The 20,793-nt window shown below is 34.7% G+C and overlaps 1 protein-coding gene across 1 annotated transcript in view; it reads right to left on the reverse strand.

Moving 5' to 3' along the window:
- Positions 1–20,793, reverse strand: part of LOC128985505 (putative helicase MOV-10) — an 88,091-nt gene that overhangs the window by 4,142 nt on the left and 63,156 nt on the right. Inside the window, exons 17-20 of the mRNA XM_054405061.1 lie at positions 8,275–8,396; positions 2,931–3,057; positions 1,200–1,373; positions 231–417 (exon numbers count right to left, since the gene is read on the reverse strand). Of these exons, the coding sequence (XP_054261036.1) occupies positions 232–417; positions 1,200–1,373; positions 2,931–3,057; positions 8,275–8,396 (609 nt within the window). The 3' untranslated portion in view covers position 231. The remainder of the gene's footprint in view (positions 1–230; positions 418–1,199; positions 1,374–2,930; positions 3,058–8,274; positions 8,397–20,793) is intronic.

The raw sequence follows: 20,793 nt of genomic DNA on the forward strand, positions 1-20,793 counted from the left end.
AGCTGAGAATGCAAGATATGGTTATGAGAGATTCTGTTATCGCAGGAAGCAATCACGGTATTGCTGAGACCGCAAGATATTGTCGCAAATGTTACCGTGATCACGGGAGCTGATAACGGTATCGCTGACATAACAAGATAAGACAACAAGTGCAACTGTGGGGGTCACCATAAATGTGATTTAGGGTGTTTTCTTAGATTAAATTGCTTCTACATTGTGAATATGTTTACCTTAGCTGCTGATGTGCACTAGCTCATGTTCTGGGGGACTTAATTCTTCAAAGGGGATGCCTTTGTACGCTCTGTTATTGTGGCAATACTCCAGCAGGTGGTACCATTGCTTATCATGTCGCAAGATGTTAGGGTTGCCAACAACAATCAGCAAAGCCTTGGCTCTGGTCACAGATACGTTGAACCTCTATGGCAACAAAACATCGTCGAGTAAGTAGATTGTTATTGTTAACAACATAAAAATAGAGAAACAATAAAGTTAGACAAAAATCTAGCTTATAATTACTTTTATACACACCCACACATTTATTGTGTGTGTATTCTCTTAGGAAGGTCAGACGTGCAGGACAGACGTCCACGTACATTGCTCCGCTCTGCTTTTTCTTTTGCCTAGTCTAACCTTTAGCCATTCCAATTGAGTGTTCAATGCAAAGAATGGCAGTTTACGTTTTCAAACTGGTGAAAAACAGCTAGGCCTAGGTTTCCAAATTATTAAAGCATTTTAAATTTTTTTCGATCGACGGAATCATTACAAGATAAGTAGACTAAAGCTGGGTTTTCTTAGGTGCGGAAGCAGAGCCCGCTCTCCTCTTGTCTCAGGTAATTTTATGGAAAATTTTTCCTAGGAGCGGATTACCACTGTCCTATGGGAAAATCTTTTTTTGCACTCCGTTCTTCCGCTTCCACGTCTAGGCTTCCACGAAAACCAGCTTTCCGACCTATTTTTACAAAATATATCATCACACTAGTTTTATTTATAGAATCACCTGTATGAAAGTTGAATGTAAAAAACAATTTAAAATGTGATAAAAACTAATAGACACCTTTGCTAGGCTGAGATTCAAAGTTAAAAATATATTGGGACTAGGAAAGACACCTTCTCAGGGATATACAGAACATATGGATGGTTTTGTGATGCATAAAGGACATACAGGCACATATTTGATAATGTATTCATAGATTATGAACCTTGGGATTTTTTAGAAAGCCCAGTTTGAAGAAGTAGTCCTCGTCGACCAGTTCCATGGTGGATCGTACAGTAGAGATGAAGATGATCAGCTTCTCACTGCCTTGGAACTCCTCTACTGATCCGACCCTGATATCCCATCTCTTCAAGTCCAACGCCTTGCGGAACTTTTGCACCTGCACAGGACGACAAATTTTAATCATTTTGGCAGAACTGTGATTTTATTGGTTTAGTTATAGATTAATATTTTTTTCTTTTTAATGACATTTGTAAAAGTGTTGAATAAGAATAGAGTTAATATTTTCCAGATTTTATATAAAAGAGAATAGGAAAGTAAAATAAAATACCCCCGCCGCAGCAATCCTGCAGCCTAAGCGAATTTCCATTAGCCTGATTTGGTTTTTAATTAATTCTATTTTGATAACATTAGGTTTAATGTGTACCTAAGTTTGCTGCTACAGGGAGGCTAATAAAGTGTGTTTTTAGTAAAATAATAGCTTAGTATAAAATAAACAAATTTACTAAGTCTGATCAAAACTTATACAGAAACAAGCAAACTACAACAGTTTACGATATTCTCCATTAGAATAACATCGGTAATTTAAATTTAACATCTTTTGAATTTTCTTTGCAACCAATAAGCTTACAACAAATCTTTAACATACTAAATTGGTTATCTGATTACAAGATAAGGCATTTACTAGTCATGTTAAACTTAATAATAACATACTAAATTATTTGTTTTTTAAGTTCTTCAAAGTGTTCTAGAGAGAAATTGGGAAATTTTGTGTTTTGAGGGTCAAAAATGAGAAAACCCAATTTTTACCCCATTAAACCCCGTTCCCATGGTCCGATCATTCTGGTTCACGAGCTCAATCAAGTTTATCCCTAATTTGCTAAAATAAAAAATACCCCCGCCGCAGCAAACCTGCAGACTAAGTGAATTTCCATCTACCTGGATGGAATTCCACTCAATTATTCCCTTAAAATTGTCAGATTTATTTCCTTAATCCTATTTAAATATTTTTACCTAACTTTAATGAGTTGCCTACTTAACTTACTACAACAGTTTATTCATTCTCCATAAGAATAACATGGTAATATTAGATTAACACTTTTTTGGGATTTTTCTGTAACCAGTAGGCATACAACAATGTTTCAATATACTAAATTATTTGCTTTTTGAGCTCTACATAGAATAGTTTGTTTGATTTACGAGCACTAATGCCATACCTAGCTAGTTAGTTTAGGCCTATATAAAAAAACTACTTAACTTAGAAATACCTCGCAGCAAACCTGCAGACTAAGCGAATTTCCATTTGCCTGATTGGATTTACACTAAAATGTCTCCTTCAAAATATCAAATTTATTCCCTATGGGAAATTTGCTAAAAAAAATTAAATTAATTACCTGCGTGGAAATTGAGAAATAATTGGGTTTTGTTAGAAATAAAGAGATCAGAAATGGAGTTGTTGAAGGCAGATTAAGAGAGAGTGAGAGAGAGGGCTTGAAAAGTGAGAGAAATGCAAGAATAGAAAATCTCTATAAAAATGGAGTGGTGGTTGAGATAGAGTCAACACTCAAGAGAGACATGGAAGTAGGGGGAAAGTTAAGGTGAAGAGTGATATGGAGAAGAGAGAGTGAAATGACAGTGATGGAAAAGAAGCTGTGTAGAGTCCGGACACAGCAATAACCGGAGTATGTATGGATGTTAATTAATTGTAGAGGCCTACCTGTTTTCTATAAGGTGTGATTATGCCAATGTCATCTTCTTTTACTTTGTATTTCTTTGGCAGCCCATTCCTTAATAGTTTTTCAATGTACATCAAAACCACATCGATTTCTTGCCGGTTGAAGTAACTGGAACAACAGAGAGCTTATTACTTTGATGTCCTTATGATAACACATTTTACTGCAAATAAAAATAAGATAGTAAAATAATTCAAAACCTTTATTTGAACAGTAAAAATTAATTCGCTTAAAATATCATATATTAAAAACATTTGATTTTTCTTGTCCGAGTTCGTTTGGCTCTTCTACGCGACTGATTTTTAGGATTGAGGTCGAAAATTGAAGGTACGCACATTACTTAAAATTTAACCAAATACAGCTAACAGAAACATTTTAAATGCAAAGAATTAGTCAATACTAGGAGGACCTGTGTGATTTCGCACCAAATAAGATTGAACTTTCTTTTTGTATGATTGAGTCCATTCAGTTAGTAAAGTAGCCTAGCTTCTAGTCGATATTTTTAAGTGATAAAAGTGTATATAAGCTGAAATACACTGCTTACAACTTGTCTTTAAAAACAACATTTTTTTTTAATTAATACTATTTTTCATTACAGACGCAGGCCTTGGATGTATAGTTGTACTGATGTATAGTTATTTTAAAACAGTATTCGTTTAGTGGACTCAGAATAGCACTTTTGCAGATGTCACTGTTATTATTGTACAAAGTGTTACTTAAATACATCATCAACCGATGATCCAGTCCAAAAATCATATTAGTAACACAATTGCAGATTATTTGTAGCTATTGGATGGCTGCAAATAATCATGTATCAACGGAAAAGAAGCAAGTATCTCCTGCGATCACAGCAACATCGTATCTATATCGATCGAACGATCACAGCAATGTCGTGGTCCTCTCCTGCGATTTCAGCAAGGTCGTTAAGTCGTTATTATCTCTAGTGATCAGGGATAAATCATGCTCATTTACTGCAAACGAGATTTACGTGACACGACAACATGAAAAATAGCATAGGGCGACTTGTGGCAAACTGTATTGGTCATTATTAACAATTAAAATATCCCGTTCCCATACAAAATGTAGTACAATTCCCAGCTTTTTTTCCTGGTCATATAAAAATGTTTGAATTTCCAACCATTTAAATTTCCATGCAAAAGAAGGCTGTGGCATTTCTCATGTTTAAAAAGAAACAATTAGGTAGGCCTGTAATGGTCACTATCTTTTAAAACACAAAAAAATTCCACCTTAACTTTAAATTCTTTACATATCTTGCATAAAAATATTCCCAGTAACAAACAATTTATATTTTAAAAACAGCTGCATTTTGTTTTAGTAGAAATGCAAATGAAACTGTTGGGCATTCTAAATTTTAAATTATAAATGTAAACAAAGGGTTTTTGCATTTCTTTCAAGTTTTATGGCTTGATTCAAACATCTAAAGCCAATTTGCAAATCTGCACACCTTGACACGTGTTTTGATGAATAATTTTTGGGGGTCTTAAGCAGGGTGTACAGTATGAAATGAATAAATATGCTAAATCTGATCAAAATTTATAATACTTATTTACAATACTTTATAATACAAAATTTATAATAATATAAAATTTGTAATACAAGAAAACTACAAGAATTTATTTATTCCCCTCAAGAATAAGATAGGATTTTAAATTTACAGTTTTTAAAATTTTCTCTGTAACCATTAAACGTACAACGGCGCTTCATAAAACTATTTTTTTACTCTAGAAAATGGTTTGGAAATAAATTGCGAAATTTAATTTTTTAGGATGAAAATGGGAAAACCCCAATTTTTACCACATAAAACCCTGTTCCTATTCTGATTTGGTATGTATATACAGGGTGCGGCAAAAAACCCGATCCATTTTTTTTCAGCGATAAGTTGTCTGAGGGTGGTGGGATTAGTTTTGTTGGAAAGCCTACACAATGTCATTACAGTAGAACCTCTTTAATCAGAACCCCTGTAATCCAAACGTCTACTAATCCGAACGCGTCATTGCTGTACTCTGTACACAGTACAGTAGTTCTTTATTGTATACTGTATTTATTGATATACGCACCGTAATTATTTTAATTGTAATGTACAGTATTGTTTCTTCCCTATGTTTCCTACTGTATTAAATAAACACTGTATTTTACTTTATAAAGCATTTTTCACTTTTCCCTAGCTATTGTTATGTAAAAACAACATGTTCTGTAATCCGAACTATTCAATAGTCCGATATACCTCCGGTCCCAATTAGTTCGGATTAAAGAGGTTCTACTGTATCTGTAGTCATAGAGCTGTTATACAGGGTGTCCTGTACCTATCTGGACAAATGTATATAGAATTATTGCTTAGGTCAATACAAACAAATTTCACCATAGGAACATGGGTCTGTGGTGCCTAGTTTTCCGTCTGTCTGCAGTTGTGTGTTTATAAATAAATAAATAATTCTTTATTGTCACATAACGTTTTAAATCATAGCATAGCTAAAAAAACAGATGACATTGTATAGCTGTTACAACGTAGAATTGTGATAACATTGTTTTCAATTATGACCCAAATTAAGTGTTTTGACTTTGTATTAAAAGCTCGTCTCAAACTTCGAGCTTTTTCAAAACGCCTCGAGCCGAGCCGAATAATGAAAAGCTCGACCAAAAAGCTCGAAGATTCGAGTACTCGCACACCCCTAGTGTACACCAGGCCAACCAGAAAAATTCATGAGTAATTCCAGGTAGTTCAAGTCTTACTTTTCATACTATGACGTTGCGTCATAATGATTGGTTCATAAATTATTATAACTATACAGGGTGTTTACTGATATCGTATAAAAGGTTGTGGACTTGCACGTAAATTAATTTTATACTTTAGTTTAAAATTACTCAATTAATCATTGAATGAATAATACACTTTTACTGAATACATGTCATTGAATCAGGAAAATACAATTATGTTTTTAAAAAAATTGTTTAAACAAATCTGAGATCTTGGTAATGTTTGCAAACTAAAAGGTTTGCAGGTTATCAGGTTTGCAGTTTCATTCAAGTTATTTAATAAAATGACTGCTCTTTTCAAAGATTTATGATTATCTTTTATGTATCAGTAATTTGTTTAAAAAATAAATTTGGAGGAACAACTGGCTATTATACGAGTCGGGATGCCTTCATACGTCAATAATAATAATATAAAACGTAAATGTTTTTGTTTGAAAGTGATTGTAATATAGGTGCCGTAGATTAAATATTGAACATTAGTAATAGACTAAGTGATATTAGAATATTTCATTACAGTACTTACTTACTGTGTAGAGGAGTGGAATTTATAAATAAGATGGCAGTAGGCACCCTAGTTAGTGTTAATAGTTCACGCTCTTTTCAATACCTTGGCATGTAGCTACACTTTATTACACTGTGTTTTACTCAGACTGTTGAGGGTGCCCTCTACCTCAGCTCGGATTTCTCAATACGAGGTTGCTGAACGCCAATGTCCCTATACCATTGCATTGAGCCACAGATAAAATAAACCCTATCTGTGATTGAACAGCGCCATGAAGAGCGCTTGCAAACCATTCGAATCTGGGTAATTACATCATTATCCTTAAAGTTTTTGATAAACTAACTGCAGATTCTTGTTTTTAAGAATCTATTGCACTTCCTCCGTTCGTTATTTTTCCTCTAAAAAATACTTGTATGTGTTAAAGTTAAAACCTATGATAAAAAACGTGTATTTTAACATTTTTCCCAACTTACGAGCCAAACATTTTTTTAAATATAAAAATTTTAAAAAGCAGCAAACCTACAATAATATTCAACAAAAAATATGACACCAAGATCTTTTAAATCGGTTCACAATTGGGGCAACCGCAATTTGCGCACGCCAGATGGGTAGAGTGCAGCTCTAAGCATGAGAGATCTTAGGTGTAAGAAAACAGGTTATAATTTAAAAAAATATTTTGTTGTAATACAACGTTTTATATATTCAACTATAGAATTGTTCTTTTACCTCAGCAAATTGAAGCAATTTATTGTAAACCCAGATATGAAAAATATTAAGAAATTAGCAGATGAAAAGGCCTTTAACAACTACTGTTAAATCATAAACATAATAATATAAACATATAATTTAAACCTTTAAAATTAAATTTGGATACTTAAATAAAATGACCTATATTCTTTGTATACAATTTTTATTTTGCAATTATTCAGCTGAAATAAAAGGGATCAAAGTGCTAAAATAAATATAAAACAATTACGTACTAAAATTCAATTGCAATATAAATTTATATGAATATGTTAAGCTATTAAATATATTTTGATTTAGTAATTAATTAATTAAAATGTCCCAACAGAAACATTTACGATGTTTTGCATGTTTTCGACAATCAGTAGTAAAAAAATTAGAAAAATAAATATCATGTTGAGGGTAACGAAATTGTTTGGAATTGAATGGCGAATCCGAATATAACATTCTTTTTGCTAACAAAAAACAATAACGAGCAAACGAGCAAATGAGATAATGAGGTAACGGAAACATTATAATTGTCTCCCACAATCTCAAAAAAGTTATCATCATCTTCCTTGTTTGTGTAGCTTAATTCTAATAATTTTCCGCAGTCATCATCCTCAAGCAATAGTTTTTGGACATCATCATGGTTTCCCGCGGTCATAGAAACGTTATTGTCCACATGCATGATAGCCGCAAAATCACTAACATATCCCGCAGCCATTTGGACATCATCATCGTCTCCCTTGGTCACGAAAACGTCATCGTCGTCATGCATGATCGCGGCAAAATAATTAAAAAATCTCGCGGCCGTTTGGAGTTTGGACATCATCATCGTCTCCCACAGTCATGGAACGTCATCATCGTCTCCCTTGGTCACGGAAATGCCATTATAGTCATGCGCGATCGCGGCAAAATCATTAAAAAATCCCACAGCTGTTTGAAGTTTGGACATCATCATTGTCTCCCGCGGTCACAGAAATGTCATCGTCGTCTCCCACGGTCATGGGAACGTCATCTTTAAGCACGATTGCAGAATATTTGAAATTCCCGGATCAAAAAAATCACAGATAATTCCCGGTTTTCCCGATCGGTACACGCCCTGTTAAGACAAAAAAGACTTATCGAGAACAAACTTCCATGTAGCGTATTAAATATGTAGATTAGAACTAAATATTTATATGTCAACAATTATGAACAATTACCTTGTTCGTTAGAACAGAGCCCATCTATAGATTTTATATTTTAAGATTCAACGTACGAAGTGTTTATTTTCACTATGATAATTTGGCAAAATATTTTAACTGATACATTGACTAACATACCTCGGGGAGTTGCTCTCACGCTCATCTTGACCTTGAACTCCGTGGAAGATGAGAGGGAAGTCTGGATTGGGGAGTTCACTCCAGCCTACAGCACTGTTGATGATGTCCGGGTTGCCTTTCACCTAGCAACACAAATCAACTTAACCCTTCAACTGGCAGCGCGACTATAGTAGTCACGGTATATGGTTTCGATGGAATAATTTTTAAACCGTTTGAAAGATAAGATTCTAAACTTACATTTTGTTACATAGATGAACTTAGATGAACTAACAAAAAAAGATATCATTGTAATTGAGTACTAAAGTAAGTAAACAAAAATTTCAAGCAAAGTCAGTTGCACCATGGACACGTCACAAAACTGCCAAACACGATATGTTTCAATACCCCCGCCGCAGCAAACCTGCAAACTAAGCGAATTTCCATTTGCCTGATGGGATTTACACTAAAATGTCTCCACAAAAAATATCACATTTATTCCCTATTTAAATAGAATCAGTTTAACACATACTTAGGTTTGCTGCAACAGGGAGGGTAAAAGTGTTTTTTTTATGTAAAATGTTAATAGTTAGTAAGAAATAAAAACATTTTCCAAATTTGGGCAAAAAATGTTAATAAACAAGCAAACTACAACAGTTTACTTATTCTCCATAAGAATAACATGGGAATTTTAAATTTAAATTTTTTTGGAATTTTCTCCGTAACCATTAGGTGCATTATAACGCTTCAATATACTAAATTATTTTTTTTTTAAGCTCTACAAAATAGTTTGGAAAGAAATTGCAAAATTTTATGTTTTTTTTTTTAGTCAAAAGTGGGAAAAACCCATTTTTACCCCATAAAACCCCCCATAAGCCCCCGTTCCCATGGTCCGATCATGCTGGTTCGTGAACTCGTTCGAATAAACATAGGTTTACACGTTTGTACCAAATTTCATCAAAATCGGATAGTTTTTGCACGAGTTATCGCGCTAACGGACACATATATAAATATATATATATATATGAATTTGAACGGATGGTGTTTTTGGCCTCTAGGGACCTCAAAACGAAAAAAAAATCGGTCCCAGGTCCAGGTCTTACCATGAGTACTACGGTAATAGCTTATTTCCTATATGGGAAATTTGCTAAAAAATCATAGCAAGGGATATTTTTTGTCTAAAAAAAACCGGGTGGTACCACTGCAATAAGGAAGACATTTCCAAATATTATGGTGCAAAAATAACATTGATATAATCATAATGACATATGATCTCACAACAACAAAAGCAAATCAACCTATTTTTATGTGTTCGTGCACAAATTAAGAGGCGGCAGGAGTCAACCACCACGCTACTGGCAGGGCCTGCTATTTAACATGGGACTAATTTACTTTTCACTTAACTGCAATTAAACGATTGCGTATTTGGCATGGATCAAAAAGTAGTATTAAAAAGCATAACTTAACCTACGTGTAGCATGCAAAAACATTTAAAAAAAATTTTTTTTTAATTTGTTTTTGTTGAAATAAAAAATATTATTTTCCATAAGGATTTGACAGAACTAGTTCAATGTTACAGTAGGTAAACGTTATCGTAAAATTGTGAAATTTGGCTTACAAGTAACCTTATATATTCAGTCTTAAAACTACTTTTTAGTTTTCTTGAAAAGTGAATTGGTTTCAATGTTTTTCGTTGTTTTAAAATAACTCTACAACTGCAACCCCCTCACGCGCAGCGCGGGGCGGCGTAACAGTTCAGCGTTCTCCACACAGATAGCACTAGCGTCGATGTGAAAGAAAAGGCGCGCAAAATACAAATTTTAGTATAAACCCACACTTAGCAAAGTCTACATCGGAAGATCAACAATTTTGGCAGTGTCAGTATTATTGAGTTGTTTCTATCAAACCGTGATGGGTCATCTGAAGAAGTTCCCGTCGAGGACGAAAAAGCGGAAGCTGCCTTCCTATTTAAAAAAATACTTTGATGATAAGAAGTAAGTATGCATAATATTTAGTCTTGATTTTAGAATATGCCTGGATACTATATAGGAGACTTATTGTGGTATTAGTACTGTAATTCAAAAAAATAATTATGTGCAATTCAATTAACTTCACTGTGACTTAAGAGGGACTTTTAAATGAGGCCTACAATAATTTGTAGTAGGTATTTACTGTCCAAACTTAAAAAAACATATATTTTTTGTCAGTTTGACGTTTGACGCATTAGCATTGTACCATCATATCTCTTGTATTTTCAGGAAAGAACCAAGTCACGATGGGGAGAAAGACGCAACAGAAACTTCTCACGTCTCAATGCTGTGTGGTCGTAGAATAGTGACAATTAAAGATATTTTCGATCAAGTGAAAGAATTAGATAATCATAGTCCTACAGGTTGTAGTTTCAAAGATTTGACATTTTTGCGGGAAAAGAGAGTTGGACTGAAGAGTGGTTTTGTATTTAAATGTTCCATGTGCAACATAACAAAGGTTATTTGGTCAGAAACAAAGAAAAATGATTTGATGGATGTAAATACAAGTGCTGTTAGTGGAACTATGGCAACAGGTGGGGGCCATGCTCAATTAGAGGAAGTTTTTTCCACAATGGACATTCCCCCGATGAGCAACAAAACCTTTAAGAAAATAGAGGACAAGGTAAATATAAATTATTTTAGGGAAACATTTACTGTATGTCCACTTATTTGCTTTGGATATAACGTAAGTTAAAAAGTTTAACCAATCCTTTATCCATTAATCATATAATTCATTTCACGGCTGTTTGTTTATCACTATTATTAACTTTATTTGATGTAAAATTATTATTATTATTCAAGATTTGCCATTTGCTACAATAACGTCGTATATTGGAGACCGTTACTAAGTTGTAGTTATTATTTTTTTTTTATATATATATGTACAATAGTTAATATTTAATTATATAACTACCTTTTAGGTAATCTCGGAGTTGGTAGCTACAGCTGAGTGTGAAATGAAAGAAGCAGCACAGGAAGAAGCAAGACACGCAGTAGAAAATGGAGAGGTTGACGAAGATGGCACGCCGCTTCTCACTGTCGTTGCTGATGGCAGCTGGTGCAAAAGGTCCTACAGATCTAATTACTCGTCACTGTCAGGAGTGGTAAGTAGGTTTGACCCCCCGTCTGGGCAAACAAATGTTGTGCTAGTTTTTTTAGAATTTTTTTACGAAATATTTAATCAATTTACTCAACTAATAATTACCGTAAGCTTTTCATACAAAATCTTTTATTATTTTGTGTTAAATTAAACGGTTGGTTGGATATCAGTTTTGTTATGGTTAGTTAGCCATCAGCAGGGACGTAACTAGGGGGGGGGGGGGGGGGGTGAATGATAAATGCTATATAACTGTTATTTTACTGTTTACGAATCATAACGGTACGTATGAACTTGTACGGTGCGAGAATGAGGATAAGCATACTGCGTTATCTGTCTGTCGTCGATGAGTCACTAGGACGGCGCCGGCGCGGCGTCAAAACACTTACACACCCCTCCCGAAACCCACCTGCCCCTCCACACACCATCCCTCACACCAGTCACCACGCACACACACACACACACATACTACAAACACAACACTAGCAATACTAGTAATATTATTAGTTACTAGCAATATTATTTTCGTGAATCATTTCGTTTTCAAATAAAATATTGTCTTTGAAAATACGAACCATATTGCATTCAATTATTTACCACCTATACAGTATCTAGGCCTTAATACTTTGAACTTGGGGTTAAGCATTTTAAGATCTAAATACTGTTGTATTAATGTATTGCACCGATGGACACACCACACATTTTTTAAGAAGATTTGTAAGGAATTGGGTTCAGTCCAATTGAAGGGGGGGCGCCAAAATAGGTGTTTGCCCCGGGTACTGAATAGCCTAGTTACGTCCCTGGCCATCAGTATTTTTGGATGGTTGGGCCATTGTTGGAGAATGGTTGGTTGGAAAACAGTTCAAAGTGATGGCATTTTTACCGTTGGCCAACTGTGTGGCTCCACAATTTACCAACGTTGGCCCAACCATCTGTGCTACATGGGCTTGCGAATAATCACCTTTCACTCCATCACATCAAATTGGGTGTGACAGGTTTATTGCTACGAGGGTATTTATCTGTTCTCAAAAGAAAATAATTCTCTATTATAAAAAATTGGCAACTAACGCGTGTATGTAATGTGTACTACTAAGGTTTTTGGGTTTTTATTTACAGGCGGCTATTGTCGGCCACAATACAAAAAAGGTGCTGTACATGGGAGTGAAGAATAAATATTGCACTCCATGCTCCCGAGCTGCATCTTTAGGAAAGGAGCCAACAGAGCATACCTGCTACAAAAACTGGGAGTCAACCCAGAGCTCTTCTAGCATGGAACCTGCCATCATCGCAGACGGCTTTCAACGTAGTGAAGAGATGTATGGAGTGAGATACGCTCGTCTTATCGCAGACGGCGACAGTAGCGTATACAAAAGGATTAGAGAGAGCAGACCATATAAAAGTATTACTGTTGAAAAAATAGAATGTAAGAACCATTTGCTGCGAAACTTCTCCAACAAGCTAAGGCAAATTGCAGTTACATCGAACAAAAACAAAAACAGTATCCTTATGAGGAAAAAATTGGGTGAAAACGTTTTCCGTTGTAGAATGGCTGTCCAAAAAGCCCAGGAATACAGGAAGAAACAAGATTTGCCAAACGTAGAAAAGATTAAACAGCTGAGGCTGGATATTTTGAATGTACCCAGTCATGTATTTGGACAGCATGAGCATTGTAGAGAAAGGGGATACTTTTGTACAAAGGAAGCGCAAGATGTAAATAGTGAAGGAAATTTTGTTCCACAGTTAGTGTCCGCTGGATTGTATAATTTAATCTGTGATGTTATTCGTGACCTGAGCCGCCATTCACGGAGTTTGATCACGGATGTAACCTCTAATGCAGTTGAGCACTACAATTCGATCGTGGCTAAGTACATAGGAGGAAAACGGGTGAACTTCGCCATGAGAGGATCGTACCAAGGACGGTGTTCAGCGGCAGTTCTTCAACATAATACAGGAAACACCCACTACGTACTCCACAAGCACATGTACAAAGCTAGCCCTGGATATTATACCAAAAGTACAGGTTTGAAAAGAAAAAGAAAGGTTGAGAAAGGACAGGGACAGAAAAAATCAAGAAAGACATTGTTTCAGGTGAGCTCTAACAGCGATGCGGATTATGGCGTAGCAGCCCAAAAGCCGGACATCGACGAGGAAACAATGAAAATGGAAACCGAAGAATTTCTAAAAAAACTTCAACGATCAAAAGAGGAAAGAATTCGAATCGAGCGAGCCACCGTCGAACAAAGTGACAGTGGAGAGTGGCTCGAAATACGCCGTAACCTATTGACCGCCTCTAATTTTGGGCGTGTATGTAAAATGAAACCAACGACCGGTTGTGGTTCGTTGGTAAAGCAATTATTATACTCTACTTTTGACTGTGAGTCAATGGCCTACGGCCGCCAAAATGAACCGGTGGCCAGAGAAGAAGCTGCTTCTTTATTACAGAAAACGATACAACCATGCGGCTTGTTTATCGACGACGAAAAACCTTTTTTAGGGGCATCTCCTGATGGGTTAATCGACGATGATGGCTTGATTGAGATCAAATGCCCATCTTCATGCAAAAACCTGACACCGGATGAAGCAGTCATCTCCAGAAAATGTACATTTTGGAAAAAGGAAAAGGATGGAACGATTGGTGAAATAAATAAGGGGCATGACTTTTACTACCAAATGCAAGGCCAGTTGAGCATTACAAAACGACGTTATTGCCAGTTTGTACTGTGGACAACTAAAGGAATAAAAATGGAAAAAATCGAACGAGATGATGAGTTCTGGCAAAATAACATGGTCCCTAAGTTAGAGAGATTTTATCTCAATTGCATTCTACCTGAATTAATTGATCCCCGCCATTGCAGATCAATGGAAATCCGAAATCCGTCGTATATTGTTAATGCCCAGGAAAAGCAAAAAGCATCTAAGAAGACAAACAAAAGCGATGGTTAAATGTCATCATAGCTTGTAAAATGATCATTCATTTTTGTACATATAATTATTTTTAATACATGTTTGTTTTGATTTTTTTTGAAAAGACTCATTAACATCAACTACATTGTAAAGCCGAAATAAATCGTTTTCTAAAGGAAAACATGAGTATTGAATTGACCATACCCATTTCCATCAAATTATTTAAACTCAGTTATATAAATTGAGTGTAAATGAAAACTCAATTCCATAGAAGAACTTTTAACGTAATGTATTAAAACATATATTGAAAAAACAACAATTAGTTATGGTATCTCATTTATGAAATAAATAAAGTAATGAATAAATAAATAAATAAAGCTATGAAATAAATTGCATATTTGCATAAACGTAATATTTCAAATTTAATTCAGTTTTACCAAAATAATATAGTAATAATTACCGGCTTCTCGCACGCACTACATACATTTTAAAACTAAAAAATAAAATTTTAAAACGTATAAATTAAATTTGTACGTTAAAAATTAGCGTAGCATTGCAGGCCGAATGTTTGTTTGTGTAAAAAGACAGATTCATTCGACCCGTCGCGTCAGCCACAGTATTGCACCATTTAGAAATGTACGAACTGTCCATTTTTCAACACTGCTCTATACATGGAAGTTACGATCAATAGGCTCAAGGTCAGAAACTAGCCGTGCGGGTTGCGGACCGTACAAATGCAGGAGTCGCAGATTGACGATTTTCAACCTGACTCCTGCCGCCTCTTAACTTTAAATCACAAATCAACACCCTTCAACTGGCAGCGAGACTATAATAGTCACGGTATATGGTTTCGATGGAATAATTTTTAAACAGTTTGAAAGATAAGATTCTAAACTTACATTTTGATACATAGATGAACTTCATCTAACAAAAAAAGATATCATTGTAATTGAGTACTAAAGTAAGTAAACAAAAATTTCAAGCAAAGTCAGCTGCACCATGGACACATCACAAAACTGCCAAACACGATATGTTTCTCAAATCATAGCAAGGGATATTTTTTGTCTAAAAAAACCAGGTGGTACCACTGCAATAAGGAAGACATTTCCAATATTATGGTGCAAAAATCACATTGATATAATCATAATGACCTATGATCTCACAACAACAAAAGCAAATCAACCTATTTTTATGTGTTCGTGAAGTGGCAGAGTGACTATAATAGTCGCAGTCGTAAAACACATTCTATTCACTGAAATATACAAGGTGTCCCGTAACTCTCTGGACACATGTATATAGCATTATTGCTTAGGTCAAGACAAACACATTTCACCATAGGAACATGGGTCTGTGGTGACTAGTCATGTGTTGTACCTAGTAAAATACTTGCAGTTATGTTCAGACAACAATACTTTAATAAATAACAAAAACAAATGATTCAATAAGCTGTTATGTTTTAAAACTCCTGATTGACGTATAACAGATTATTGTAAAGATATTTAGACAATGTAAAAGGAGTATTAGCATTGTTTAAGTTTGAATGGAGAAAAGTGGTCATGCAATGAAAAGAACACATTTCTCTGTTATTATTTGTCCATCCTTAACAAATAAGTTACCATTGAAAACTACATAGAATTCACTAACTTTTTTGTCTCGTGCAGTTTTTTTGTAAAGTTACAGGTTTCCTTGAAATTTGGCATCAAATATTTTAAATGGCCGCCATTTTCAAACGGTTGATAAATTTTTAGTACAATGTTAAACAAAAATAGGTCTTAACAGGATAAACATTATTACAAAATGTAAACGCTGTATCTCTAATTAATAAATAAACAGAAAACTAGGCACCACAGACCCATGTTCCTATGGTGAAATGTGTTTGCCTTGACCAAAGCAATAACGCTATATACATGTGTCCAGAGAGTTACGGGACACCCTGCATAGTTATACATATAATATAGTATCTATTAAGTGTATTTTGGTATTTTATTGTTTATATTGCACCACTGGTGCTGATGTTATCCGCTGATATTTTATCAGCTATTATATCAGCTGTTATCAGCCTAGCTAACTTCATTCCTTGTTGACCAACAACCAACAAGTCGAGTTTTTGTGTGATTTTACTATATCAGTTTGTAATTTTTGAATTAAGTTGTACTAGTGTACATGTTGCTCGAAATCGAGCAATTGAGGCGGTCTACGTAAAACGGGCGTATAAGCAAAAATGATGTTTTGAGAAAACACAAAAAGAATTTTCATTGCTTTCTCCTGTTGTCATAGTAATCATTATTCCTGTAACTTAAATTTAATATAGTTACTAGATCTATATTACAACACAGTCAATGAGTTTAAAACAAATCAAACGAATGTGTTTTTTTTTATAAATAAAAAATGTATGCCATGTTATACGCCCTTTTTAGCCAGAACACCTTTTTTATATAAAAAGGTTAGTAAAAAAGGCATAGTAAAGAGATCAAACCATATTTATTTGTTACAATAATAAAAATTGACATATAAAAAAGGGAAAAATTTAAAAGTTGGAAAATTGTTCATATCTGTCAAGAATAAATCAAAGAAAACAGTTAATTCTACGTTAACTCAGTTCGTTTCTTTTTCATTATGCTTTCTTACTTTATCCATTTTGAGAAATCATTGTTTCAATAAAGTCCACATCCTCTTCCTGTAGAAAACGGAATAAACATTTAACATCATTAACTTTAAGTTGGTTTACTTCTGGGTAAGGACACCTTTGAGTCGTAACGGTGCGAAAATCTCCAATCTGATGAATAGGCCGCCAATAACTGAACACTTCAAACTGTCCAGAAAAAGTTTTTGAACACAGCAGAGCACCATTTTGTAATGATTTGATTATGACATATTTCATGAGAGTAAAGTTGATTTTATGTCTTGAGACAGGTTTCTTCAGAAATAAATTATTAAAAAAAGGTTCCCAGTCTTGCAGAAGTTCTGGATCCATAAGGACTTCAAAGGGTGAAGGGTTCGTTCTGCACATTGCTGTTAAATAAGGCTTCGGATTTCCAATCACTTCATTATTTTTTATTTTGTTCCTGATCAAACCAAAGTTTCTATCGCATTGCGAGAAACTGTGTCCTCTAACAGGGAAAAGTTGTATTACATTTTTTTTAAATGTCCTTGCAAACCAAGAAGTGAACTTACACATTAGAAAATTTCTATTTTGGCCACCTGTGGCATCAGAAAGTAAAACAACTGTAGAAATATCAGGGAACTTTTCAATTTGCTTTTTTAAACAGTCATACAAGAAACAAATAACTGAATTAGGATTTTTAACACCATCACATTCAGTAAATGCGTAACAATAGCTTGAATCATCATTAAACACATGAATATTGAAGCAATAAAGCCAGAACATCCTTTTATAGAACTGGTTGTTAACGTTCAACTTTGGGATTGGATGGTTCTGGGAGTAATCAAACTCAAGAGTGAGTGTTGTTGAGTTTTCTTGCTGGCTTTTAGCAATGTAATCATTACGGATTTCCTTCCTCTTTAATGCCTTCCTTCTATGTAGTTCATACATGGGTTGGCAAGGATCATTTGGGTTACTTTTTAACTTGTTTTTGCATTCTTCACAAAAATCGCAAACATCAGTTTTTTGTTTTCGCACAGCATAGGAAAATTTAGTTTTAAAATATTCATAGTAGGTCTTATACGACATTTTTAGATCCTTATTAGTTTGATTTTTGTAGTAGTCCTTGAACATTTCATATAATGTTTTAATGTTGAGCATACAGTTGTCAAAGTATAACAAGTTTGTTTTAGCTTTACAATAATGACTTTCATCATGTGGAATCGATTTAAGATGATCACCCATTAGCGAAATAACATCATCAGGAGTATTACGTGGTCTATTATCATGAGTACCTCGCTTTTCTTCGAAAGAACCATTGGACAGAAGTTTGCCCTGTACAATACGCAATCGTTTCTCTGAAATTTGAAATAAATTTAGTATAAACTTTCTACAAACGGATAGCTTACTTCCACCGACATAAAGTACATAGTTCCATAAATTTTCTCTTGGTCTTTTTAGGTTTACAGTCTTTTTTTTAGGGCCTTCCGACTTTTCCATACACCGAGCCAAATAAGCATCTTGAAGGCTTTTTGATTGACCGCAATAAAAAGCATCGAATACTTCAACCTGGTTTTCAAATGAAACATTTTGATAGCATTTACCCAGACAGCACACTTTATCCCAGGGACATCCCATAGTAGTCCCATATGTCCTGAGAATGTCTCGGGATATGTGCGCTATCCTCAGGATATCCCGCAAAATCCCGGGACGAGTACGAAATCCACAGGATATCCTACAATATACCGTAATGTCCCGGGATTTGTAAGTTAACCTCAGGATATCCTGTAAAGTCCCGGGATATGTACGAATGCCATAGGATATCCTAGAATGTCCCATGACATCCCGGGACTTGTAAAAAATCCACTGGATATCCTGTAATGTCCCGTAATGTCCCGGTAACAAACTGAAGAAAAAAATACTACCACTGATGAAATGTACAGTATATCTAAATTTAAATGTTCAACAAGGCCAATATATAATTTGTTTTTTTCACTAGTGCTTTCAGAAACTTGGTTTCCATCTTCAGGCTGTGTTTACACTAGTACAGAAAGTAAATATTTACTTAATAAATTAATTTTAAACAAAGTTAAAACAGATGATTTAAAGGATATTGGAAAAATAAAAAATAATATTAGAAAAATTAATCTTTTGAATTTTGGATATGTTACAGTATGTTGTTCTTGATGTAATTATTTTCAGTAATTCCGAATTTATAATTGGGCCGTCTTCATTATTTAACAAATAATTTTGGTCTGTTTTTTTTTTTTCTAAAAATAAGATTCCCACGCATTAAGATGTTGAGGTTTTATAATTTATTTTAAAAGTTTAAGGTTTCCCAGATTGAAAATATGTCTTGTTAATACTATGGCTAGCAAGGGTTGACTTTACTTTACTGACATATTACTACCACTGAGTTCAGGAAAACTAGAGTTCTATCATAGTTGTGTGAAATGTGAATTTAATTCTAATTTTAAATTAATAAAACAACAAAAAACTAATTTTAATCATATAACAATCAATTATTACAGTGCTAATCTAATGGTGATTAAATAATCTATATTCAAATACCAGTATCCTCTCCAACTACCAGAAAAACAATTCAACTACTTGAGGCCTAAACAGATTAACAGAATCATATATAGCCTATACTGTAGTATCAAAAATATTTTAAGTATTGCGACCATTGCAACTGTCGGCTACTCTTTAACAACTTGAAAACACCCATAATCAACAAGCGCAGATAGCTCAGGAGGTAAGGTAAGAGGCTCACAAGGCGAAGGTACCAGGTTCGAAACCCGTCTGGGCCAGAAACTTTTTTCTCGTTTTTTTTTCTTCAAAATTTGTGTTTATTAACTATTTAATCAATTTACTAAACTTATAATTAAGCTTTTCATACTAAATCGATATTATTTTGTGTTTTTTATGTTCAGGCCCAGACCACACTTTATCCCAGGGACATCCCATAGTAGTCCCATATGTCCTGAGAATGTCCTGAGGACTACCCTGGGATGACCTCGGATGTCCCACGGATATGCGTGTGAGCTTATCCGTAGGACATCCCCGGGCGGGGACATTACGCATTCCTGTGGATATCCTGTGATATCCCAAGTTGACCATAGGACCACTATGGGATATCTTGCATATCCTGTCGCAATATCCGTGGGATGTCCTGAGGAGAAAGTGTGCTGTCTGGGTTACTACTACAACAGTTTTCAATGACAGAATGAACTTTAGAATCAACACTTTTACCTTTACTAGTTGTATAGCCTAGGCCAAGAGCACGTTTACGTTTCACTTCCTCATGAAATTTATTTTTCTGTTTGTTTATTATTTTTCTTGTTCTTTTCTTCTTAACTTGAACTATTTCACTTTCATCACTTTCATCATTTTAACTATTAATAATATAAATAAGCAGCATCGCACAGGACTATCAAATCACCTCACAAAAACAGGTGTACCAACTTCAATTTTCAAGATATTGCGATGAACCTTGCACCACTGAATGCTACACGAAATGGCGGATCAAATAAAGCGATCTGCGTAAAAAGGGCGTATGGACCCATACGCCCCTTTTACGTTGACCGCCTCAATTGCAAATAAGTACAGGAGTTATTTATAAACACATAACTTGTTTAGAAACTAAAACAGTCATAATTTCCGATGATTTTAAAAGAGACAACTAAAAGATTATTAACTAATGGGAATACTCACAATTTACATAACAGTCCTATTCCAGTTTAAAGGGTTAATTTTTAACAATCAAACTGCCATTCCATTCCATTCCATTTCGTTTTGTCATGAGAGCCGAAGCCCCCTGACTGCATACCCGGTACCTATCCTTTAGGACATACCCGGGCCCCATGATGTAGGCCGAAGCTTACGCATCAACCTTTAGCACATCATGGGCG

The sequence above is a fragment of the Macrosteles quadrilineatus genome, unplaced genomic scaffold (genome assembly GCF_028750875.1).
Source record: "Macrosteles quadrilineatus isolate MER2022 unplaced genomic scaffold, UCM_ALF_1.0 Scaffold_2__2_contigs__length_208266976, whole genome shotgun sequence".
NCBI lineage: Eukaryota > Metazoa > Arthropoda > Insecta > Hemiptera > Cicadellidae > Macrosteles > Macrosteles quadrilineatus.